Below are 23,563 nucleotides of genomic sequence, written 5' to 3' on the forward strand. Positions count from 1 at the left end.
CGGTGACTTGTTAATGTTGAGTTTATCAATTAATTCCAAAACCTCCTATAGTGACACTTCAATCTGTGTCAGTTCCTCAGATTTGTCACCTACAAAAGCCAGCTCAGGTTTGGGAATCTCCCTAACATCCTCAGCTGTGAAGACTGAAGCAAAGAATCCATTTAGTTTCTCTGCAATGACTTTATCATCTTTAAGCTGATCCAGTTTAATTTTGCGTACCTCAGTTTCTCTCTTTGAACTGCAGGACTGCAGGGAACTTGTTCCATCTGCATGCACAGCTGCATCTGGAGTCCGTGAGCACTGCAAGTGTCAGCCCCTCCAAAAACCAGCCCCTATGACTTAAAGGCAGGATCCCATATTTGGACCCTACATCAAGAGACATTCTTGAAATCTGGCCCCAGCCCACCACTGTGGTCTGGCTTCCATGCTGCCTGGAGATGCTTTATTTTCTCTTTACAGTTGTATAGAGGGAGGGAGTGCCCTAGGACACAGGGTTGCCCCAGTCCTAGGCAGATCTCTCTCCAGGTAAACAATTACAGCAGCATTATACTTTTTATTACATACAATAAGCAACAGCTGGGGTTTTGTTTATACATAGGCCATCTTGGTATCTTATTTTTCTCACTTCTATTTAGACGCCAGTCTACGTTCCACGTTATCGACACGAAGTCGCAACAACTTCTCCCACAGTTCTTTCCCACTCGCCTCACGCAATCCTCGCTTCTGCAAATCTCGCATTAGTAGGGTCACAGCAAGCCTGACTCTTGCTAGCAGAGACTGTCATGCATTAAGATCCCCTACAAATCCTTGTCAATTCTTTCCCTTCTTCCACACTCCCCCCTTTTGCACTTCTAGTGCAACAAATATTTTCAAACCTCTGTTTGCATTAAGCCGTGGATTTCAGATTCTACACCAGATGTTTCAGCCTTAGGGGTTTTGATTGGATGTAATGACAATGCGTGATCAGCCTGGGCATGAAAGGTACTGCTATTAGTACGGCCTTTACAACAGCAATAACATAACCCTAAGCTAACTAATAGTAACACAAGCAATAACATTCCCAGAGCAATAATATGATGGGGTTGCTGTACAGTTTTAGTCACAAAGCACAACACGTCATACCTAGTACATGAAGTGGACACTCTGTAGGCTGTATGAAAAGCATTCTTTTCAGCCTGATATGTATATTTTGAAGGATATGAATTTGCCCTTGTATTTCAGAGATCCTTTGAACCTCTGGTAACGCTGAAAGCAAATTTTGAAATCGATCAGGTGCTAAGCTGGTCCAGTTAAAGGGTATCTGGAGCCTAGGGCTACTTGCAAAATTCTGTCTGCAGGCCAGTAAACAATACGATTGCCTGCAGTGGTAATGAGATTCAAATGTATATCTTGCAATGTGGTGGTTTTAGCATACACACAGCTGTCATTAGCTTGAAAAAATAAGTGTCCTGTAAGGATCGTTCCTTGTTCCATACCCTCCCAGCAAATGTTGTCGTGAACAGTGACAACTTCCCCTGGCTTCAGTTTATGGATACACTGAAGCTGTGAGGGTTCTAACAGCCAAAATGTCCATTGACTCTCTAACCCCATCCAAATGTCAGATGTAATCTCAGGAGCACTAAGTAAAAATCGATTGGGCATACTAGGTAGTCTAATCTCCCAGATGTCACAGTGAATCATCCAGTCTCACATGCATCCTCCCCATGGACCTGGCAGGATTCGGTACTTGGGAACCTACACTCCCCTAACCTTTCCAAATGCTTGGAAGGAGCACTATGAATGTCCACACTTCCACCCAGAAAGTCTCCAAGTATGTCTCCATGGCCACAGATCAGATGGTACTCCCGATGTGTCTGAAAGAGCAGTGGGCCAAGCCTGGTGCTCAAGATCACTCTGAATGGCCATTAGCTGGTCATTTCAGGAAATCCTGAATTTCTGAACATGCTAGATCCCACTGCAGTGCCTTCCCAGCCTCAGTGATATTCAGTATCATCTCTGTCAGTAACTTCTGGGTCATAGAACTAAGGGCAGAAATGACATGTAACTCACCAACTCCAGCCTGTACTTGGGTTAGCTGAGCTCCTGAAATAAGGCTAGTGGCCTTTTCTAGTTGGCCCAATTTCTCATCCTGTTCTTGGTTCTTAAAATATTCCGAATTGCTGCTGCACTATTGCCCCAGCCCTTAGGGATCTGGTCAAGTCCTTCTTTTTCCAGAGGCAATAACCCAGGCCCTCTGTTGTGCTAATCAAATGGCAGCCCCTTGTGAGCAATTTGGGTATGTAGAGGCAGGGGCAGCTCTAGGCACCAGAAAAGCAAGCAGGTGCTTGGGGCAGCCCATTTACAGAGGCGGCAGGGATCCAGCCTGAGAGCTGAGAACCAACAAGGGGCTCTGGGAGCTGTAGTTCCTTGGTTAGCTCCCTGCCTTTAAACCCAGCCCTTTAGCTAGAAATCTGAGGTAGCCAGAAGGATCCCATGTGCAGTATGGGGAGTGGGTTAACTTTTCATGTCCTTGCTTCCAAAAAGTGTTGGTATGCAAATTTTAACAACATTTTTTCAGTTAAAAGATCTGGCCAGTGAAGTTTCTTTTTCTTCCTTAAGCAAATGTATTAGACTTTAGTAGATCACATTTTCCTGATTTATCCAAACACGTTGTATTTCAAGTTGAATAAAACAAGTTTCAGCATTTTGATGTAACCCTTCTGTTTAATTTTAAACTAGACTATCTGATGAAAATATTAAACACAACAATTCTGGCCAGGAAACAAGCACCACAAGACAGGACATAGAACACAGAACATAATTCCTATTGTGCCAGTAAATGCATGGTACATTGAATGCTGTTCAGCTGGCGTCAGTTTTCTCTGATTATCTGAAAGACAAAAAACAGAGGTCTACCCCTTCTGGGCAGTCAGTCATTGGTTAAAATATACAAATACCCTTGTTGATTTAGAGGAATTACCCCATGTTTTCTTGTATTTGTTTCATAGACAGTCCAGGTTTCAGTGGCTTCTACCTTATCAGTTAGATAATCTGCATTAATAGAGATGCTTTCTGGCTTGCTTCTGGATCCAAAGCTATCCCCAGCTTAAAGATTCTTACTTAAAAAGGAACAATTAACTTTTTCAGAATTTTGATGGCTTTTTACTTCTAACTCCTGCTTTCAAACACACAGTGATCTGAAAGAAAAACACCTCTTATAGTGCCCCTTAGAGACTAATAGGGTTTTAATTACATGGCACTGTATACATTTCTTTAGCTAATTCGACTAAATTGTTCATAGCCAAATAATGGCAATCAAATAATTTCTTGCCTGGATTTATTTACAAAACATTTCAAAGACACCAAGAACTTTCCTCTTTAGCATTTTTACAAAGTTCAATTGCTGTTCCCTCCAGCAACTACAAAGTTAACTTCTCACTTCTTCCTTAAATCACTTGCTTGTCTCCCAACAGCCACTTTTATCAACTCAAATCACCATTTCAAGTATTGTCCTGGGTATTTGAAATCCCCATGTTTATACTTACTCCTTCCTTCCACTACGCCCTCAAAATTTTCCAACCTGTTTTCCAATTGTTCTATCTGTTGCCTGCCGACGTGGGCCCAATCCTGCTTTTCTTGCTGAACCGTCCCTTCCATGGGCTCTGGCTTTGTTCCACTACCAGTTTAGGTAGGAGGATGGGCTTCTCAATAAACCCCCACCATTCCTGGTCTCTTCCCTTAAACATCCTTACTCACAAGGGTACCCAAGTCCTCCCTCATGAGGCTCGCCACCTGGGCAAAACCATGGCCCATTGGCGTTTAACTATTCACTTTCCTCTTGTGGCAAACACACTGCTGTTACGGCCTATGCTGAGCACAAATGGTTAAATTTTGACAAGTCCCTGAAGGACTGTTACTTGCTTAGCCAGTGCTTCCTTTTTTACCTGGAATTCCTCTCTCAAGGCCTGCAGTTTGCCCTGGGTGTAGGTTTGAGTTGCTGCCTGGCTCATGATCTATGCTCTTAATTGCTCAGTTCTAGTTATCAAGTACACATCTCTTCCCTTTTCTCCAACTTCTCTATTGCCCAGTCCTGCTACGACTGGGAGTAGATCCACCTGCCACCCTTCACGGTCAACCAGGATGGAGAGAGGAATGCTAAACCCCTCTCAAGTTCTCAGACTTACTGTGTCTGAGAGTGGGCACACCTTTAATCATGCAATCCTCAACATATAACATCAACAATACCAAGCAAAGCAAACTTAAAAATAACAAGGGTAAAACAAATAGATGGTGTAAATTCTGCAGGGTTCCCTCCTTCTCAATTGCCCACCAAACTGTGACAAATTTCTGTTACCAATCTATCCCTCGTGTCAAGTGATCAGGCTGACACTGCACGATCGTTGGGGGAAGATAAAGAAAACACACCATATGACTGAATTTTAAAGCTACATTAATAAAATAATAAAACAGCAACAGAGAGTGTTGGGAAAGCTCCCACATCACTCAGGAAAAACATTAATGCCCCAAGCCTAAGCCACTTTCATACTCACACACCTACGTCCAGACTGGCCACATCTGTGTACAACATTCAGAGAAGGGGGAGAGGTGGACAGGAGATTATCCTGTATACAGCTTGTCCAGAATTTCCAAGATGCTTCTGCTCTTGGCAGGGCTGTTCTTTTACGCCCTAGGATCTCCTGCGGCATCTCTTTCAGAGATTCCAGTCCAGGTCGGCTGCCTGTGGCTTCTTCAGTGTCCCCAAGCCACACCAGCTCCAGGGTCGCAAAGATGCGCTGTTGGATCTCACTGGACAGTTAAGCTTTGCAAATATAATCTCAGTCCTGTAACTTGTATTGCCTTTGGTTTGCCTCTATCTATATTTTTTCACAGCCAGCTGAGGCTGAAAGCAGTTTTTCTTTGTACTTAGCATGGTCTGCGTTGATTCTTGACCTTGAACGCAGAGCAACTTTCTCTCTATCTCTGGGCCAAGCTGAATTTCAAATTTAACTCATTCCTTTCCTCAATAGACAAATTTCTCACACTGTGTCAGAGGCTTTTTTTGGTGATTAAAAGCTCCTCTGAGATGTATGATCTTATCTAGATTGAAGGTACCTTCTCATGGTCATTGTTTAGATGGATTTTCATGCGTGTAAAGATTCCAATTGTCTAAATACCTGCAGGTTTTAGGACCATAATGTACGTACATGTAATATGCTGGGGTACCCTTAGGGGGTGAGAAGGAATGCTTAGACTGTCCCCCACCCACTTTCCAATCACACACACAGGGAGGATGTCCTGTCCGCGCTAGCGGCACATAAACTAAGGATCTCTCCCCTACAGGGTGCTCACACAGGAGAGGCTAATGAGGATGGCCACGACCCTCCTTTACCTCCCTTCAGCAAAGAGCGTTGGCTAGTCTCGGGGAGAAGGCACCGCTTACTCTCGTTGGATCCAGTGAGATGATCAGACTGTCAGTAGCCCACACGGAAAGGAAGGGGGAGGGAAGATGGGTTCACATGCTCCTAGACCCAGGTAGCTTTCTCGCCGGATGATGCCAGGCCGAGTCAGCCACCGTGGGTCGGATCTTCTACAGATCCTCTAGTTACCAGGCTTGTGTTAGAATATTTCTGGTCACAAGCTTTCACTTTGCAGAATACTCTGGGCGACTTCCAGTAACAGTCATTCACACTGTGTACACACACATACACACCAAGGCCTCTATTTCTAAGTACCACGATGCAGTTATACCTTATGTCCGGACTTAATACACGTGAGGTGGTAACAACCCCTCAGCACTGGTGCATACCTAATGCATTTCTCTTATGCATTAACCTTATTAGGGGCAGCCAAACTAACAGTTCCCGAGCACCACATACAACTAAGCTTATTGAGGTGGCAAAACAGTTCCCCAGCACCGCTCTGCCTCTGATCGTGCTGCACAGTCAATAAGTTCAGATGGTGTAAGCCCAACAGAGACAGACGGCCCACGGACAGTCCTCCTCCGATACCCCAATAGAGATTTCAAAAGGTCTCATACCTCTCTTGTGGTGCCATGGGGTTCGAAGGGGAACGATCTGTAGCAGCTGCCTGTGTCTCAGTAGGATTGCCATTCCGGACGAGCCCCCAGATCGTTGGAAAAAAACTTAGTTCTCACTTTTTGGTTGAGTGCAGCAGAGTCAGATACTTTGTTCCCTCTTTACAATTGTATAGAGGGAGGGAGTGCCCTAGGACACAGGGTTGCCCCAGTCTCAGGCAGGTCTCTCCACAGGTAAACAATTACAGCAAGCATTTATACTTTTAGGTACATACAATAATAAGCAACAGCTGTGTTTTGGTCATACATAGGCCATCTTGATATCTTATTTTTCTCACTTCTGTTTAGACACCAGTCTATGTTCCTCATTATCGACACAAGGTCGCAACAACTTCTCCCACGGTTCTTTCCCACTGGCCTCACACAATCCTCGCTTCTACAAATCTCGTGTTATTAGGGTTACAGTTAGCCTAACTCTTGCTAACAGAGACTGTCATGCATTAAGATCCCCTACAAATCCCTGTCAGTTCTTTCTCTACTTCCACTTGTTTTTAGCAAACACCAGTATATAACTTTTTATGGCCAACTGTATATCATTCTCCCATTTGGGAAGAACAAAGTCTGTAGGTGCCTTTAAAGCACATAGTCTATAAACTCCAGATATTACTGTACCATGCTTTTGCTCCAAGGATTCACTTAGGGATTGATTAGGAATATCCACAATAATTCTTAGCTGTTTCAGTAAATCAATTCCTAATATTCCACAGCCCCCTAAAGATTGCAATCCCCATGAAGCTAATACTGATAAATGTCCCAACGTACTTTTTATGTCCTTAGAAAAGGGTACAATACTGGTCTTACAATTGTAACTTTCAAGAGTCTTTATACACTTAATAGGCAGCAATTTAGCTTGTAGTGAACCATCAGTGCACAAGATGCTGGTTGATGCCCTCGTCTCCATCAACGCCTTCTGACAGAATGACCCAAACTTTCCTTCCAACATGATGTTAACCATTGGTCTCCCCCATTCATCATTTATGATGGGAGCCACAAAATCTGGGGGAGTGAAAGTTGGGCCTCTTCCCTGAGGCTTCATGCAGGAGGACACTGTTGTGCATTTCCCTCTACTTGTTTCCCTCCCTCATATTTAAGTAGTCTCTGAAAGAGTTCAGGAGCAGGGACTCGATCCAATTGCTCTCTAGTCTCATATTTTACAAGTCTCTTCCACAACATATTTCTGAAAGCCTTTTGCTCTTCAGTGGGATCTTACAACCAAGATACTGTTTCTTCCTTAAACCCGTTGTTCTGCTTATTACTGTTGTTGCCAGGCATATTATCAAATTTCCTAGTCTGTGAATTCAGAGACCCTTTTACTGCTGATACCTTCTTTTTAGGGATCGTACCAGTTAATTTGGTTTCATCCTTTGTTAACTCACAGGCTTCTCTCACCCTTGATTCCATTTCCTGAAGTCCTACGGATGCAGGGTGTACTGGTCCTGTAGCTAACCTCAGGGCAGGTGTAAGCCCTTGTATCACCAGTTCACAAACTGCTAGCACGTTATACTGTACAGTGCCATTCTGGTCTACTGGAGCCAGACCAGTTCACCAACATAACCTTTCTCTTGCTATAAAGGTTTCTGAATGCTCTGTAGCTCCCTGTTTTTCCAAATACACTTTTTCAATAAGATTATCATATATGGAAAAAACATTTTATACACACCCATATATATATCTACAAGTTCAGTGACATGACCCATAAACAATCCATCTGGTAAAGCACTGAAATCCTCTACACTCAAACATTCCCTAAGGATCTAAGGGAATCCTTTTCGCTAAGGTTAGGTAAGCAGCTTAAGAGTGCTAGCCAGTTCAAAGCATTATTTTTATCATGCTGGCCCAGCTGCTTCTCTAAAGCTTTTGCTTGTTCTGCTGCTAACACCTTTGTCTCCTAACACGTCTCAGCTGGCTGTTGAGCCCCAGACTGCATGACTAGAGTAGTGATTGGGGCATTAGGTGAATTACGTTGTCCTGTCACCCTTGGGCCGTCATCTAAATTAAATGGCGATGAAGGAATAAGGCCTTTTTCTGTGGTAGAATAACATGGCAGATCGTCCCTCTGTTCCTCACGCTCGAGCTCTGATCCTTCCCCAGAAATAAACTCGGCTAGTGGGTCAGTTTCCACCACGCTAATCATACCCCTAGAGATTTTTAGCTGCTGCTGCAGCTTCTGAATCTCATTCAAGCAGGCTGAATGATCTATTGCTTCTCACCCTAAGCCTGTTTGGCCTCCCTCATGAGTTGTTTCTAATTTTGTGGACAGGATTTGGTTTTCCCTTTCCACAGCTGCCCCTCATGAGTTGACCTCCTGCAGCTGTTCTTCGAGCTGCATGATTTGCCTAGCTTGTGTTGTCATTTGAGCAGTATCCATCTGATGTTGTGCCACTGCTTTCTCCAATTCCAACCCATTTGTTTTCTGATCTTTTGCCTGGTTGGCTGTGGCTTTAAGGTGACCTACTCTACCATTCAGTTCCCTGCACACCACAGCAAGCCCATAAATCAATGCTCGCTGCTGCCATTTTTTCTAGGGAACCGGCTTGCTTGCCAAGTACCATCCCCACAATACCTGGAATTTCTATAATGCTTCATCTCCTTGGAAAGCCTCTTCTTTCCAAAGGCTTTGAGATTTCCCAAAACCAGACACAGCATACTCCAAACTATTTTTATTAGACTGGTGAGACCATCCTTCTAGGCTTAAAACCTTCTCTATCCTTTACTCACTTACCATGGATAAAATAGACAGGTATAATGTCAAAACCGAATAGCCCACCATCCTAAACTTGTGGCTATTTGCTTATGGTAGTAACCCACGAGAACCCACAGCTGCCTCCTTTCAGAACCCAACAGTGCTCGGTCACGGCCACGGACAATTATCCTAGAGATGGATGGTTAGGGCCTAACCACCCACCTCTGCCTTAGATGAAGTGACTGGCCAGAGCCACTTAACCCAGGACTTGATGGTTTGCCTTACTGCAGGCTGCTTGGATCTGCTCCCCAAGCTACTGGCGTGAGCAGAATCCTACCCTGCAGTGAGCCTCGGTCTATGGGCCTCTAGCTCACTCTGCATAAACTACAAGCAAGTGGGTATACATATGTCTGAACAGGCAGTGACCTGGGGAACCCGTCCAACCCACCAATCGACGCCTTCACCAACACTGTTCCAGACTCTTTCCTCTCCGTTAGCCAGACCGTTAGCAGAATCTATTCAACCAAAGGACCCCACTCAGAGAGCTAAATCTCTGAGAAGTCCTGCCGTGGTCACTAATAAATGGTACCCCCAAAATCTCTGTGTGAAACAATAAGGAGGTGACATATACAACAGGTTCAACTCCTACCAGCATCTATCAGCTGGGAGAATTAGAAATCTGTGTGCCTCCCGCCCGTGTTGCATTGAAATAAAGGATAGAGAGAATATAACCTTAAACAGAAAGAAGATTGATTAAGGGATAGATAGAACTGTGGGAAGATTCACTATGGGGAACACTACAAATACCTACGAATAGATTCCAGCAAGGGGGCATAAAGCCCAGGCCCTTAAACTGTCCCTTGGCTAAACTAATAAATGCCCAAAAATATAATCACTGTCTCTCTTCTAGCTGCAGATGGAGGTCACCGGCAACGGATGGTCCATCTCAGGATCTCTGGGACATCGGAGGACCTGGCTCTCTACTGCCAAAGCAGGAGATCAACAGATCTGGGCTGATAGCACAGTCTTCACTGGATCCTTTGGTGGATTACAGGAGTCAGGTAAGTATCAGAGTCCTTGACAGATGTTAGTAGCCGAAGCCTTGATCCAATGCCGCACAAAGAACCTGGACGTGGCTGCCTCGATTGTGGACAGCGCCTGCGTCACCACTGACAGTCCCTTATACACTCTCTGTGGTGCGCATTCCTGAGGCCCACTCTGGCTGGCCCTGTTCCCAACCGATTCCAGCCACTTCTCTGTCCCTCAGGTTCCGTGAGGAAAACAGAGTTTTGGCGGGAAAATGCCATGAAGAAAAGGTACCAGAACGGAGTTCAAACCCTTCCTATCATATGCGCCCTCTTGAATTTCTAAATTCTATTTTGAATTGCAGCAATATTCATAACAGAATATGACCATGTACCAAAATCACAACTCCTTGTTCTGTCATCTGCTACCACTGAGAATAGTCTAGATTAGAGGTAGGCAACCGATGGCACGTGTGCCAAAGGTGGCACATGAGCTGATTTTCAGTGGCACTCACACTGCCCAGGTCCTGGCCACCGGTCCAGGGGGGCTCTGCATATTAATTTACTTTTAAATAAAGGTTCTTAAGCATTTTTAAAACCTTATTTACTTTATATACAACAATAGTTTAGTTATATATTATAGACTTATAGAAAGAGACCTTGAAAAAACATAAAAATGTATTACCAGCACACACAACCTTAAATTACAGTGAATAAATGAAGATTTGGCACACCACTTCTGAAAGTTTGCCAACACCTGGTCTAGATCCATTCTCTTTGGAACCTCCCTTCAGGTAGTTGAAAGCAACTATCAAATCCACCTTCATTCTTCTCTTCTGCAGACTAAACAATCCCAGTTCCCTCAGCCTCTCCTCATGGGTCATGTGCTCCAGCCCCCTAATCGTTTTTGTTGGCCTCGGCTGGACTCTTTCCAATTTTTCCACATTCTTGTTGTAGTGTGGGGCCAAAAACTGTACACAGTACTGCAGATGAGGCCTCACCAATGTCGAATAGAGGAGAATGATCGTGTCCCTCAGTCTGCTGGCATTGCTCCTACTTATACAGCCCAAAATGCCATTAACCTTCTTGGCAACAAAGGCACACTGTCGACTCATATCCAACTTCTTCTCCACTGTAACCCCTACGTCCTTTTGTGCAGAACAGCTGCCTAGCCGCTCATCTCTAGTCTGTAACAGTGCATGAGATTCTTCTGTCTTGAGTGCAGGACTCTGCACTTGTCCTTGTTGAACTTCATCAGGTTTCTTTTGTCTCAATCCTTAAATTTGTCTAGGTCCCTCTGTACCCTATCGCTACCCTCAGGCATATCTATCACCCCTCCCAGTTTAGTGTCATCTGCAAACTTGCTGAGGGTGCAGTCCACGCCATCCTCCAGATCATTAATGAAGATATTGAAAAAAAATGGCCCCAGGACTGACCCTTGGGGCACTTCACTTGAAACTGGCTGCCAACTAGACATGGAGCCATTGATTACTAATCCTTGAGCCCAACAATCTAGCCAGCTTTGTATCCAATTTATAGTCCGTTCATCCAGCCCATACTTGGTTAACTTGCCGGCAAGAATACTGTATCAAAAGCTTCCTAAAGTCCAGGAATAATATGTGCACTGCTTTCCCCTCATCCACAGACCCAGTGATCTCATCATAGAAGGCAATTAGGTTAGTCAGTCATGACTTGCCCTTGGTGAATCCATGCTGACTGTTCCTGATCACTTTTCTCTCCTCAAAGTGCTTCAGAATTGATTCCTTGAGGACCTGCTTCATGATTTTTCCAGGGACTTAGGGGAAGCTGACTGCCTGTAGTTCCCCGGATCCTCCTCCTTCCCTTTTTTAAAGATGGGCACTACATTAGCCTTTTTCCAGTCATCAAGGACCTCCACGGAACGCCATGAGTTTTCAAAGATAATGGCCAATGGTTCTGCAATTACATCCACCAACTCCTTTAGCACCCTTGGATGCAGCACATCCAGCCCTATGAACTTGTACTCAGCAAGCTTTTCTAAATAGTCCTGAGCCACTTCTTTCTCCACAGAGGGCTGGTCACCTCCTCCTCATACTGTGCTTCCCAGTGCAGTAGTCTGGGAGCTGATCTTGTTCATGAAGTCAGAGACAAAAAAAGCATTGAGTACATTAGCTTTTTCCACATCCTATTACTAGGTTGCTTCCCTCATTCAGCAAGGGGCCCACACTTTCTTTGACTTTCTTCTTGTTGCTAACATACCTGTAGAAACCCTTCTTTTCCTCTTAACATCCCTTGTTAGCTGCAACTCCAAGTGGGATTTGGCCTTCCTGATTTCACTCCTGCATGCCTGAGCTGTATTTTTATACTTCTCCCTGGCCATTTGTCCAATCTTCCTCTTCTTGTAAGCTTCTTTTTTGTGTTTTTCACTGTTAAGCCAAGCTGGTTGTCTGCCATATTTATACATATTTGTACACATCGGGATGGTTTGTTCCTGCAACCTCACTCAGGCTCCTTTAAAATTCAGCCGGCTCTCCTGGACTCCTTTCCCCCTCATGTTATTCCAACCCTAATCTTTTATGATTCTGTCAGTCCTTTGTCCATCCCCTCAGTAGGCACCAACTTCCACTCTGGCCAATGGGTGCTGAACTCCCGCTCTGCCCCAGGTCCCACCCCCACTCCACCTCTTACTATGCGGCTCCTTGCATCGGTGCTGACTCCAAGGCTGGAGCTACAGATGCCAACTTTCCAATATGCTGTGGGGTGCTCACTGCTCAACCCCCTGCTCTGCCCCAGCTCCTGCCACCACCCAGCCCTTCCCCCACTTCTGCCACCACCCCACTCCTTCCCCCAAGGCCCGTTCCCCTTCCCCCGAGCCTACCATGCCCATGTTCCTCCCCCTCCCCACCACACCCTCCTGTGCACTGTAAAACAGCTGATTGAGGCGGGCGGGAGGAGTGGGGAGGGAGGGGGAGGCACTGATTGTGGGGGCTGCCGATGAGTGGGAGGTACTAGGAGCTGGGGGGGGTAGTAGATGGAGGGCTGCTGACATATTACTGTGGCTCTTTGGCAATGTTCACTGGTCAATTCTGGCTCCTTCTCAGGCTCAGGTCGGACACTCGCGTCCTAGCGACTGATGGGGACCAGTGTTGCAGCAGTCAGTTCTCAACGTTCCATTTTGATTTGAATGTCGGCATCTTTCAGCTCCCTCCTGCTCCAGCCTTTCACCTTCTCTGGAGGCAGATTTCCACTGTTTTATCTCTCAGCAGACGAGTGGGGGTAACTTTCCATGGGTATCACCTAAAGGGAAGATATCAAAACTCGTGTAGAATTTAGATTGATATTTCCATAAATAGTATTTCCTCTGAAGTTGCCCCAATGCACTTCTTGCCTTCCAGTTGTGAATAGAAACCTTTTGTCTCAGTTATGATTGTGTAATGTATGTGTATTGAGATAATAACTGTGTCAGAATTTACATGATTGAAACACACATAAATGAGCTCAAATAATGCAGAAGAAATAAATCTTAAGGTACTGAAAGTGATATAGATCCACTCCCATCCCTTGGCTGTCATCATGGTAGTTCTCTCAAAAATAATCTCCTGGAGATGACTTCAAAACTCTCTACAAATTCTACCATACCTCCATTGGGCTATAGAAAATAGATGTGTAAATTCCCCCCTACAATTCTTTTCCAGGAAAGGAGTTTAGATAAACTGTAACCTACATATGTCATGAGTCTCAGTGTGATTGATTTCTAATTGTTTTGATGACCTAACTTCTGACTGCATGTTTTAAATAGTATGGGAAATTCTTCATTTAAAGCTTACTGATTATTTTCTCCACGTTAATAAATTCCAGGCACTCAGGCAGCGGCACAGACAGCTGCAGCGGCACAGGAGCCAGCGAACAGGACTGCTAACAGGGGAGTTTCAGTGGGAGTTCTGTTGGAGGAGCAGGTTTTTGTATTTGTGCCGATTGTATATAGTGGATTTGTGTGTGAGTGATGTGTGTGCAGGCTGTTAGGACGGCCCGTCGTGTAGACGAAGCCGAGGACTTCGAAGCCCCCTGAGCTTGGGGCGCGGGCTTACCTGATTAGGGGGCCTATATATAAGGAGCCAAGCACTCAGGCAGCGGCACAGACAGCTGCAGCGGCACAAGGAGCCAGCGAGCAGACTGCTAACAGGGGAGTTTAGTGGGGAGTTTCAGGGGGAGGTTCAAGAGGAGACTACAGCGGAGAAACCAACAAGCCAGCAGAGGGAACGGGGCATAGGGTCTGCCAGCAGCCCAGGCTCTGTTGGTGTCCGTGTGAGCGTGTGAGCTTTGAACTGCCAGGCACAGAGTGACAAGGGCATGATGGAGAGCAGAGGTAGCCAGGCAGAAGACACACTGAGGATGACCCGCATGCCGGTAGGCTGTGGCATGTATAATGGTCCTGGAGGGGGCACCTGAAAGGAGTTTTTGTCTGCATGAAGTGCCGTCTGATGAATGCTGAAGAAAAGAAGTAAGAGGACTGGAGATGGCAGGTCGAAACTCTGGGCTGAGTTTAGAAAGGGGATTTGAATGAGATGATGGAAACAAGACATGATGAAGGCAGACAGGGGATAAGCTCAGACCGAGCAGCAATGAGAAGCAGGACCAAAAGAATTCCTGAGGAGGGCTGCTGGGTGAGGAAGTGGGAAGGTGGAAGCATGTGAGTAGGAGAACCAGGCAGAGGAAAAGAAACAGCGCAGCGACGAGAAATACGAACGAATCAGCGAACACAGGTATTTTGCGGTAATGAAGCATGGATGCACAGCAAAGAAGGCCAGCACGATGCTCGCTTGAAAGGAAAGGGCGAGGAAAAAGAGGCGAGCGTCTAGTACCTGAGAGAGGGGAGGAGTCAATGAGGCGACACCCACGCAGTACTCAGGAGCCCTAGACGGCGAGCGAGGCGGAGAACAAATCGCGAGCGCAGCGCGAGCGAGATACATACATCCAGCACGCACGCACACACGCACCAATAGAGAGGATGAGAATAGATGACGAGACGCGCAGGATAAGACGCGGAGAGACCATCACAAACACACCTGGCGTACCGCCCAGCACCAGCAAAACCGGCACGTCCAAACGTAGATTGGAAGACTACTGTACATAGGGATCCGAAACAGACAATCAGAACCAGCGGAATCCTAGACTACGCACACCATAGCACACCTGCATACGGAAACCACAGAACAGAAGAGGATACCATACTACGAGAGTGCTTAAGCAGCACCAGAGAGGAGCAGGATATCATCAGAGAGTCACTAGGAGGATGAGCGAGGAACACGGAGCACGTACGAGCGACAATCTGACGCCAAGCGCAATACAGACAGCAGAGCCACAGAACAAGAGACTCCGTGGACGACCTCTTTGACAGCATGCGAATGCGGACACAGATTCTGAACAACCTGCGAATCTACGAGCAGCTCCCACACTCATCCACAAAACATACCAGAGCACTGACAGATACACTGTATCAAGGAGGCTAATTCAGACCTGAGAGAAGACAGCTCAATGGAAATCGAGAAGGTCCAGAGTAACAACTGCTTACAAGTAGAGCAAAGCATACAGGGACCAGACCGATATCCACTCTACGACCGCAGAGAGAGGAGTCCGACACCGGCAGACAACACGGAGATTATCACCGACCACAGCTAATACAGCACCAATCACGCATATTAAACACAGAACCATCTATGGGATACCAGGAGCACGTGAGTGCACCTCCATAACAGGCGCAAGCGCACGACGACCACCTCATAGGCGCGAGAGGAGAGACTGATCAGAGACATCAACACACACCTGAGGACGGACAACTAACGGACCACACCAAATACCCCACGTATAATCCCACGACCACACGAACCATCATGCGATATCACGATACGCCACCCTCACGACGCACCGACAGCCAGACACCATAATTCCCACTCAAGCCACAAGAGAGAAGCGAACACTCAAATAGCACCCAGATACACCACCAAACCTCACCATCATTAAACCACACAGAAACACAATACATACCCACCCAGAACGAGCACTAGAGACGACCAAACACCACAATCCACACATATACAGGGCAGAAGCACCAAACTACATTCAAACACCTAGACGAAACCAGCTCTGGAGAGCGAGCAGGCACACCGGCTCGATCGCGAAACATGCTTCCACTACAGCACACCATACCATTATACCACACACTGAGAAGAGCAATCACCACAATCAACCTTCACACCTGGAGAACAGCGACACATCACATACACACAAGCTATGCAGAGACGGGACAATACACCCCACCTACTTACGATGCTCCCACCGAAAGCACTCACAGACCACACACATACACGAGCACGTCGGCACACCAACACCGCCGAGAGATATAGCAAACTAGCCTAACAGCGCGACATTCACGAGTCTAACGACGCACACAATCAAGCAATCAACGCATCATCTGCGACACGACGGCAGCGACGCGAACACAAGCGACTTCCACCACAAGACATCATTAGACGCACCCAAAACCACACCACCGTCCAATCACAGCAACGCGCAAAGCACCCAGTCACATCAAACCACAACTCGCCACTCACAACGACAACACTTCATAACGAGTAAACACACACACAGACATAAGAGACGACACCATACAGCGAGCGACGACAAACGGACATACCCAACGAGCAGATAGCTACCACACACCACAGGATCACATAATCACATCACACACACGAATACAAACAGACACCGGCACCACCTGCCGCTCTCGGAGAATTAGACTACCGAACGACCACCATAACCACCAAATGCAACACCCAATTAGAGCAAGATCTACGCAGAGTTGAAAAACACCGCATATCGGAAGCGACATAACCATGTGCGGCTAGTTAGCACAAAGACAGAAAAAGGCAAAGGATGGCGGAGAGTAGCCATGGAGTACCCTCAACTAGCAACGGAGTGAAATGTAAGAAATAAGAAACGTGATGGCATAGATAAGACGGACGCATCTGTCTCGGGGTAAATAACACGTATGAGAGACTAAAGAACGACTACACTAGAAGCACTCTCCTCGAGATAGAGTGCCTTGGGGGTGTGCTAACAAAGACCCCAGCCAAGCGCGAAATCTACGATACTTGGAGATGATAGAACGGACGCAAAGCAACACCTATTTATGTCTTAATGAAGTAAACATAAGGGGAAATGTGTGATTGGAGACTTCAACTTCCGATAGTAGACTGGAGGACGAGTGCTTGCCAAAGATATAATAGGGGTCGAGTCTTCTGGACCTGGATAAGCGATGGATTATCTTCCATCAATAGTTGAAGTACCTACGAGAGGGGATCCCATTGCTAGATTGGTTATGGTTGTAGTCAGTGAGGACTGCGTAGGAAAGAAATGGTGGTAGGGGAAACTTGGTTCGAGTGATCATGAGGCTGATTCAATCAAAATTAGATGGAAGGATAACAAACGTAGACTGGGATAGGGTTTTCGACTTCTCGAGGGCTTAATTTAGAGAGTGTAGGAATTAGTAGGGGAAGTGGATTGGACGGAGGAACTTGTGGATTACAATGCGGCACGTGAATGGGCCTGGAATTAACCTTTAAGTCGCAAGCTGACGGAAAACTGATCGGAGAAGCCTGCCATCACCGAGAGGGGAAAATAACCGCATGGGCGGGAGTGTAAGGCCCAGCTGGATGAGCAAGCAACCAAGAAGCAGCAGGTAAATTAGAGAAAACGAAAGCAGAAAGCTTTTCACAGGGACCGAGTTGAGATAAGGCAGGGATCTACAGCAAACGGCGGAAGACTACACCTCAGTGTAAGGTCAGAAACGTGTAGAGATAAAGTGAGGGAGGCGTAAAGCCCCGACGTCAAGACACTGGAACACTGCGGACAGGAACGAATAAACCAATAGGCCTAAAAGATTCTACCAGCCACAAAAATAAAGAAGAAACACAAACGAAAGAAGATAGTGGGCCGAGCTATCACTGAGAGATCAGCGGACAGGGTTAACAGAGGAAACCTAGCACATCGGCCGAAATATCTAAATTAAAATAAGTTACTTTGCCCGGTAACTTCCTAATAAAGATAGTACGGAGTTTAGGACGATGGAGGGATTGACAAACGGAATGAGGAGATGAGGTGCGATATTACCGCATCTGAGGTAGAGGCCAGAATACTATCGAACAAGACTTAATGGCGACAAAATCGGAGGACCGAGAGAGATCTCCACCCGAGGATCATAAATTGCGAACTGACGCGTGAAATACAGCAGCCGTTAGCGCGAGACATATTTTAAAACACAATACGGTAACACTACGGGGTGTGGCCGGGGTTATCGGGAGAACTCCATAAGCTAAAGTAGTGTACCTCGATTTTCAGAGAAGGAATAAACAGTGACACACCGGGTATTATAGGCCCTATTTAGCTGAGCGTCTGTCGTGTGTAAGGTCTTGGAAAAAAATTTTAAGGAGAAAGTAGTTAAGGACATTGAGGTCAATGTGAATTGGGACGAGTTTGCAACATGGATTTACTAAAGGTAGATACGTGCAAACCAACCTTGATCTCCTCTTTGAGAAGGTGACGCATTACTATAGACAAGAGGAAATGCCAGTAGATCTAATTTACCTCGATTTCAGTAAGGCGTTTGACACGGTTCCGCATGGGGAACTGTTAGTTAAATTGGAAAAGATGGGCGGTGATGTGCAAAGTTGTAAGGTGGATAAAGGAACTGGTTAAAGGGAGACTTGCAGCGGTGTCGTACTCAAAGGTGATAACTGTCAGAGCTGGAAGCGGAGGTTACAGCGGAGTCCTCAAGGACCTAGGTTTTGGGATCCGATCTTATTTAACCTATTTATTACTGACCTTGGGCACAAAGAGCGGAAGTTTGTTAATAAAGTTGCTGATGAAACGAACGCGTGGGGGTATTGCTAACACGGAGAAGGACCGGGATACTATTCAGGAAGATCTGGACCACCTAGTACACATGGAGTAAAGTAATAGGCATGAAATATAATAGCGAAAAAGTGCAAAGGCATGCACTTAGGGATTAATACATAAGAATTTTAGATATACGTTGGGACGGCATCAGTTGAAACGACGGAGGAGGAGAAGGACCTGGGGTGATTGGTTGAACTAGCCAGGATTACTATGAGCCGCCAACATGTGATATGGCTGTTAAAAAAAGCAACATGTGCGTGTTAGGATGCATCCGGCGACGGTATTTCCAGCAAGGAGGAAGGAGGTGTTGAGTGCCGTTATATACGGCGCTGGTGAGACCCCACCTGGAATATTGGTGCAGTTTCTGGTGTCCCATGTTTAAGAAGGATGATTCAAACGGAACAGTTCAGAGACGGGCTACTAGGATGATCCGAGGAATGGAAAATCTGCCTTATGAAAGGAGACTCAAGAGCTTGGCTTGTTCAGCCTGGCCAAAAGGAGGCTCCGGGGGATATGCTTGCTCTATATAAATATATCAGGGGATTAACGTTAGGGCAGGGAGAGGAATATATTTAAGTTTAGTACTAATGTAGGCACGAGGACGAATGGGTACAAGCTGGATATTAGGAGTTTAGACTTGAATTAGACGAAGGTTTCTAACCATTAGGGAGTGAAGTTCTGGAACGGCCTTCACGAGGAAGTAGTGGGCAAAAGACTTATCGGGCTTTAAGACTAAGCTTGATAAGTATATGGAGGGAATGTTATGATGGATAGTTTAATTTGGGCAATTGATTTTGGATTATCGCAGATAAGTCTGGCTCGATGGTCTGTGAGGGATGTTGGATGGGATGGGAACTGAGTTACTGCAAGAATTCTTTCTTGGGTGGCTGGCTGTGAGTCTTGCCCACATGCTCAGGGTTAGCTGATCGCCATATTTGGGGTCGGGAAGGAATTTTCCTCCGGGCGGATTGGCACGAGGCCCTGGAGTTTTTCGCCATTCCTCTGCAGCGTGTGGCATGGGTCGCTTGCTGTTTTGGGGTGGATTCCCGCAGCTTGAAGGTCTTCAATCTCAATTTTGACGATTTCAATAACTCAGTCATGGGTTCGGGTTGTTATAAATTGTCTGCGTATGGGTAGGGTTTGGTGCCTGCCTTGTGCAGGAGGTCAGACTAGATGATCATATTGGTCCCTTCTGACCTATGAGTCTAAATAATTGAGAATAAATCAAAATATTTACGGCTGCTAATCCATCCTTACAGACCCTCCAACCTTCTAGCTGACGGTCTTTTGTTCCTTTTACTGCGTTCTCTGGGAACAGAGGTTTATTGGCTTTCAGCTTGGGCCTGTCTGTTCCCAGAGTCTCAACGTTCTGCGCACGTTTTTGCAACTAGGCCCAGGCAATGACCAAAGAAAATAGAAATTGACCTTTACAGTTTCCATGTCTGCCCATTGGCAGAAGAGGCGTGAGATCCATGGGGTGAAAGTCAGGCTAGGAAATGTAGCCAGCGACTGTGCTAAGATGGGAGGAATTACAGATCTGGTGGATGGAGGTTTCCTGTTAAAGAGCAAAAGGGGATAACCTGTGATGTGCTCTGTCCACGAAGGGTTATGAGAAAGGGGAACAAGGATGCTGGTGCCTCTCCACCAGGAAACCTCAGACAAAGCAGCTCCTCCTGGACAGGAGCAGCAACTTTAGCACTAGCAGTTACAGCCAACTTTGGGTTCATAAATTCATAGTTTCAAAGGTTCCAAGGCCAGCCCTGATCATCTAGTCTGACCTCCTGAGCAACGCAGGCCCTAGAACTTCCCCAGAAGAATTCCTGTTGCACCACTTTCCCATGTGTCTTCGCCTTCAGCTGGGGGTAGAGCTCAGGGGTAGAGTGTTTAACTACAGATCAAATGGTCCTTGGTTCACATCCTAGTGCCCCCTTTGAAGTCTTTGTTAATAAGCAGCAGGTTACACAAAGACAAAAGGAAGCATTTTTTCACACAATGCACAGTTTGTGGAACTTGTGGAACTCTTTGCCAGAGGATGTTGTGAAGTCCAAGACTTTAACAGAGTTAAAAAATGAACTAGATAAATTCATGCAGGAGAGGTCCATTAATGGCTCTTAGCCAGGATGGGCAGGGATGATGTTGCTAGCTTCAGTTTGCCAGGAGCCGGGAATGAGCAATAGGAATGGATCACTTGATCATTATCTGTACATTCCCTCTGGGGCACTCGGCACCGGCTACTGTTTGAGGACAGGATATTGGGCTAGATGGGATCTTTGGTTTGACCCAGGATGGGCAGTCTTGTGTTGCTTGTGTTCTTGGTTGTATAAACCAGTCCTGGCTATTAGAGGAGCAGATGGCTTCAAAAGACCACTCTCTTGGATCTGGGAATGCTGGGAAAATGAATTCCCTTCCTTTAGAGAATGACAGAAAATCCCATTTCCTCCTTTCTATTCCAGGCTTCATTCCTTTTTCCAAAGACTCGCCTCTAGGGAGCACAGAGAGATCCATGTGCACAAAGTGCTTGTCCAACCTGCAGCAAGTGAGGAATGCTCTGACTTCAGCCAGCAAGAACAAGCCTTGCCAGAGAAGTCCCAGAGAAGCAAATGCTCATGGACCATCCTAGCAGGCATGAAAAGACTCTGTGTCTGTAGCCAATCTGACACCTCAATGGCAGATAGGGATGAGGAGAGAACAGTATCCTCACAAAGAAAGTGGACGCACTTGTCCCAGAAGAAGAAAGCAGCTGAGAACCAGGTGGAGTCAGAGGAGGTGAAGCTGCAGGAGGATAAAGGAAAAGTTGAACTGGATCTTACAGGTGAGGATTCAATCAACATGGTTAACAAGGAGCATGAGAGGAATACTCACACCAGTCACTCTAAAAGCTTTATACATTAGGGCCTTCTCACGGGACAGTGATGGGTACCTCAGACTCTGGAATCCATTTAGTGCCAGATCTTCTTGGCGAGGGTGGCTGAGATCCATCGCTGAGGTGAGAAAAGCTGAGAGTGTCAGGTCACCCCCCTCTGGGGGTCTGGCTCAGTGGGGTGGGGACATTGCAACATTGCTTCAGGCTGTAAGGAGAACAGAGAGGCTGGATGTTGTAGGAAGTCATTTCTTGTCTCCTGGATCGGGTCCTTTTAATCAATAAAATGCTTTAGAGGTTTCAGCACATCACAGCTGGAAACCGTACCAGAGATGAATCATTATTTCTTGGGAGGTTAAAGGCAAATCAGGCCCGTTGCCCATCACTGACAGGAATGGTGTGCAAGGGGAGGGGACAAGTAGAATACACCATGGAGAAGAAACTGGCCCCTAGGTCAGAGGAAGCCTCGTGTGGTAAAAGCCCCCAGGTAAGAGCCATGAGATCGGAGTTCTCTGCTTAGCTCTGCCAACAACCTTCAGTCTGACCCTAGGCAAGTCGCTTCAGGGCTCTGAGCCCAACTTCCATCCTCTGTAAACCAGGGATAATACATGGAAAAGGGAAATGTTACGAATGTTTGTTTCTGCTCCAGGGACGAAGAAGGAGGCATCTGAGTTGCAGGGGAAGCGGGAAAAAGGGAGCCCAGAAGAGCAGGAAGAAGAGCGCACTCCCACCCCCTCATTACCAAGCAGCTCCTGTATAACGATGGTAATGACGCTTTGTGACTGTGCTAATGGAAAGCATCTCTTGCTGTGTGTATTAATATTTCCCGGAGCTGGAATCTCTGACAGAACTACCTGCCCCTTGCTCAAGAAGATGAAAAGAAACACTCTTCAACTGTGATCAACTCCAGCCAGTCTTTACGAGTTTCTCTGGGTTGCTTGAACAAGGCCCAGATTGATAAAGGGGTTTAGGCACCTCAAGAAGTACAGAGGTGCTTAGTGGGATTCGCAGAAGTGCCTGACTCAGGTGCCTGATTCTGATGCACTCCCCATGGGGGACAGGCACTGCTGAAAATCCTATGAGGCCTCTCCCTGCACTTGTAGGGGTAACCCACACACCTGCTGGGTGTGGTGTCCTGGCCATCTAGTGGCACCAGGACCACTTAGAGACAGAGATAAAAGGAGTCTGCTCTAGAGCCTTAGCTAACAGCTGGTTGGGTTTTAGCTCATGCACTAAATTCTCGACGTCTCAGGTTGGATCTCACCTGCCAACATCTGCCAGGCATCTAGATGCATTTGTAACTCTTATGATTAGAGACAGTACACCCTGCAGCACATACAACAGTCTGCAATTCTGGAAGCTTCTGACACGCCGGGGGGCAGGAGTATCTATGCAAGTGTGTCACTCTAGTGTGCTCTACTGTGTCCTCAGCTGCTGGCATCCAGGACAGATGATGCTAATACAGCCACACAGGCCAGCTGCAGTAACACTCAGGTGGTGCCTGAGTCACCAGGGCAAAGGCCTCCAGCACCGCAGGCCCTGAGTTTAGGTGACCCTGGAACCAGGCCCCCTGCAGTAACATTGTGCCCAGTGAGTTCTGACCCACGGGGGTCTGACCCCAGAGGCCCACGGTTTGGGATTCTCCTCAGCCAAGCAGACTTGCTCCTTTAGTCGAAGCTACTTTCTGCCCTGCCAGCGATTTCTGCCTGTTTTGTGGCAACAGCACATGCTGTGGGATGGGGAAGGAAGAGGCATTTCCATTTGGGCCCTGTTCTCAGTCCTTTCCTCGCAGACACTGTGGGCTGCTAGAGTTGCTGAGCCAATCTGCTCAGGCTCTCGGGGTGGGATGGGACATGGGGCAGGTTCTCCAGTGACCCCTCGGCTGCACTCAACAAGCAACTTGAATGGGCTTTGCAGGCCAATGAGGCTTTCTCAGCAAAAGCTGGACTTCCTGGGAGGAGGGGCTAGAGTGGGAGGAAATGGGATGG

General features: G+C 46.6%; 1 protein-coding gene across 4 annotated transcripts in view; it reads left to right on the plus strand.

Moving 5' to 3' along the window:
* LOC116823106 (uncharacterized) overlaps window positions 1–23,563 on the plus strand; it is a 46,988-nt gene that overhangs the window by 11,497 nt on the left and 11,928 nt on the right. The window contains exons 1-4 of one of the 4 annotated variants that reach the window (XM_075070117.1): window positions 5,752–6,247; window positions 9,667–9,821; window positions 21,403–21,527; window positions 22,225–22,340. The exons of 1 other annotated variant lie outside the window; for it this stretch is intronic. In XM_075070117.1, the coding sequence (XP_074926218.1) occupies window positions 6,032–6,247; window positions 9,667–9,821; window positions 21,403–21,527; window positions 22,225–22,340 (612 nt within the window). In that variant the 5' untranslated portion in view covers window positions 5,752–6,031. Of the gene's footprint in view, window positions 1–5,751; window positions 6,248–9,666; window positions 9,822–21,168; window positions 21,528–22,224; window positions 22,341–23,563 lie in introns of those variants that run through there. 2 more of the 4 variants (XR_012656654.1, XM_075070142.1) reach the window with 2 other exon arrangements.

This window comes from Chelonoidis abingdonii, chromosome 1 (assembly GCF_003597395.2).
Source record: "Chelonoidis abingdonii isolate Lonesome George chromosome 1, CheloAbing_2.0, whole genome shotgun sequence".
In the NCBI taxonomy this organism is placed as follows: Eukaryota; Metazoa; Chordata; order Testudines; family Testudinidae; genus Chelonoidis; species Chelonoidis abingdonii.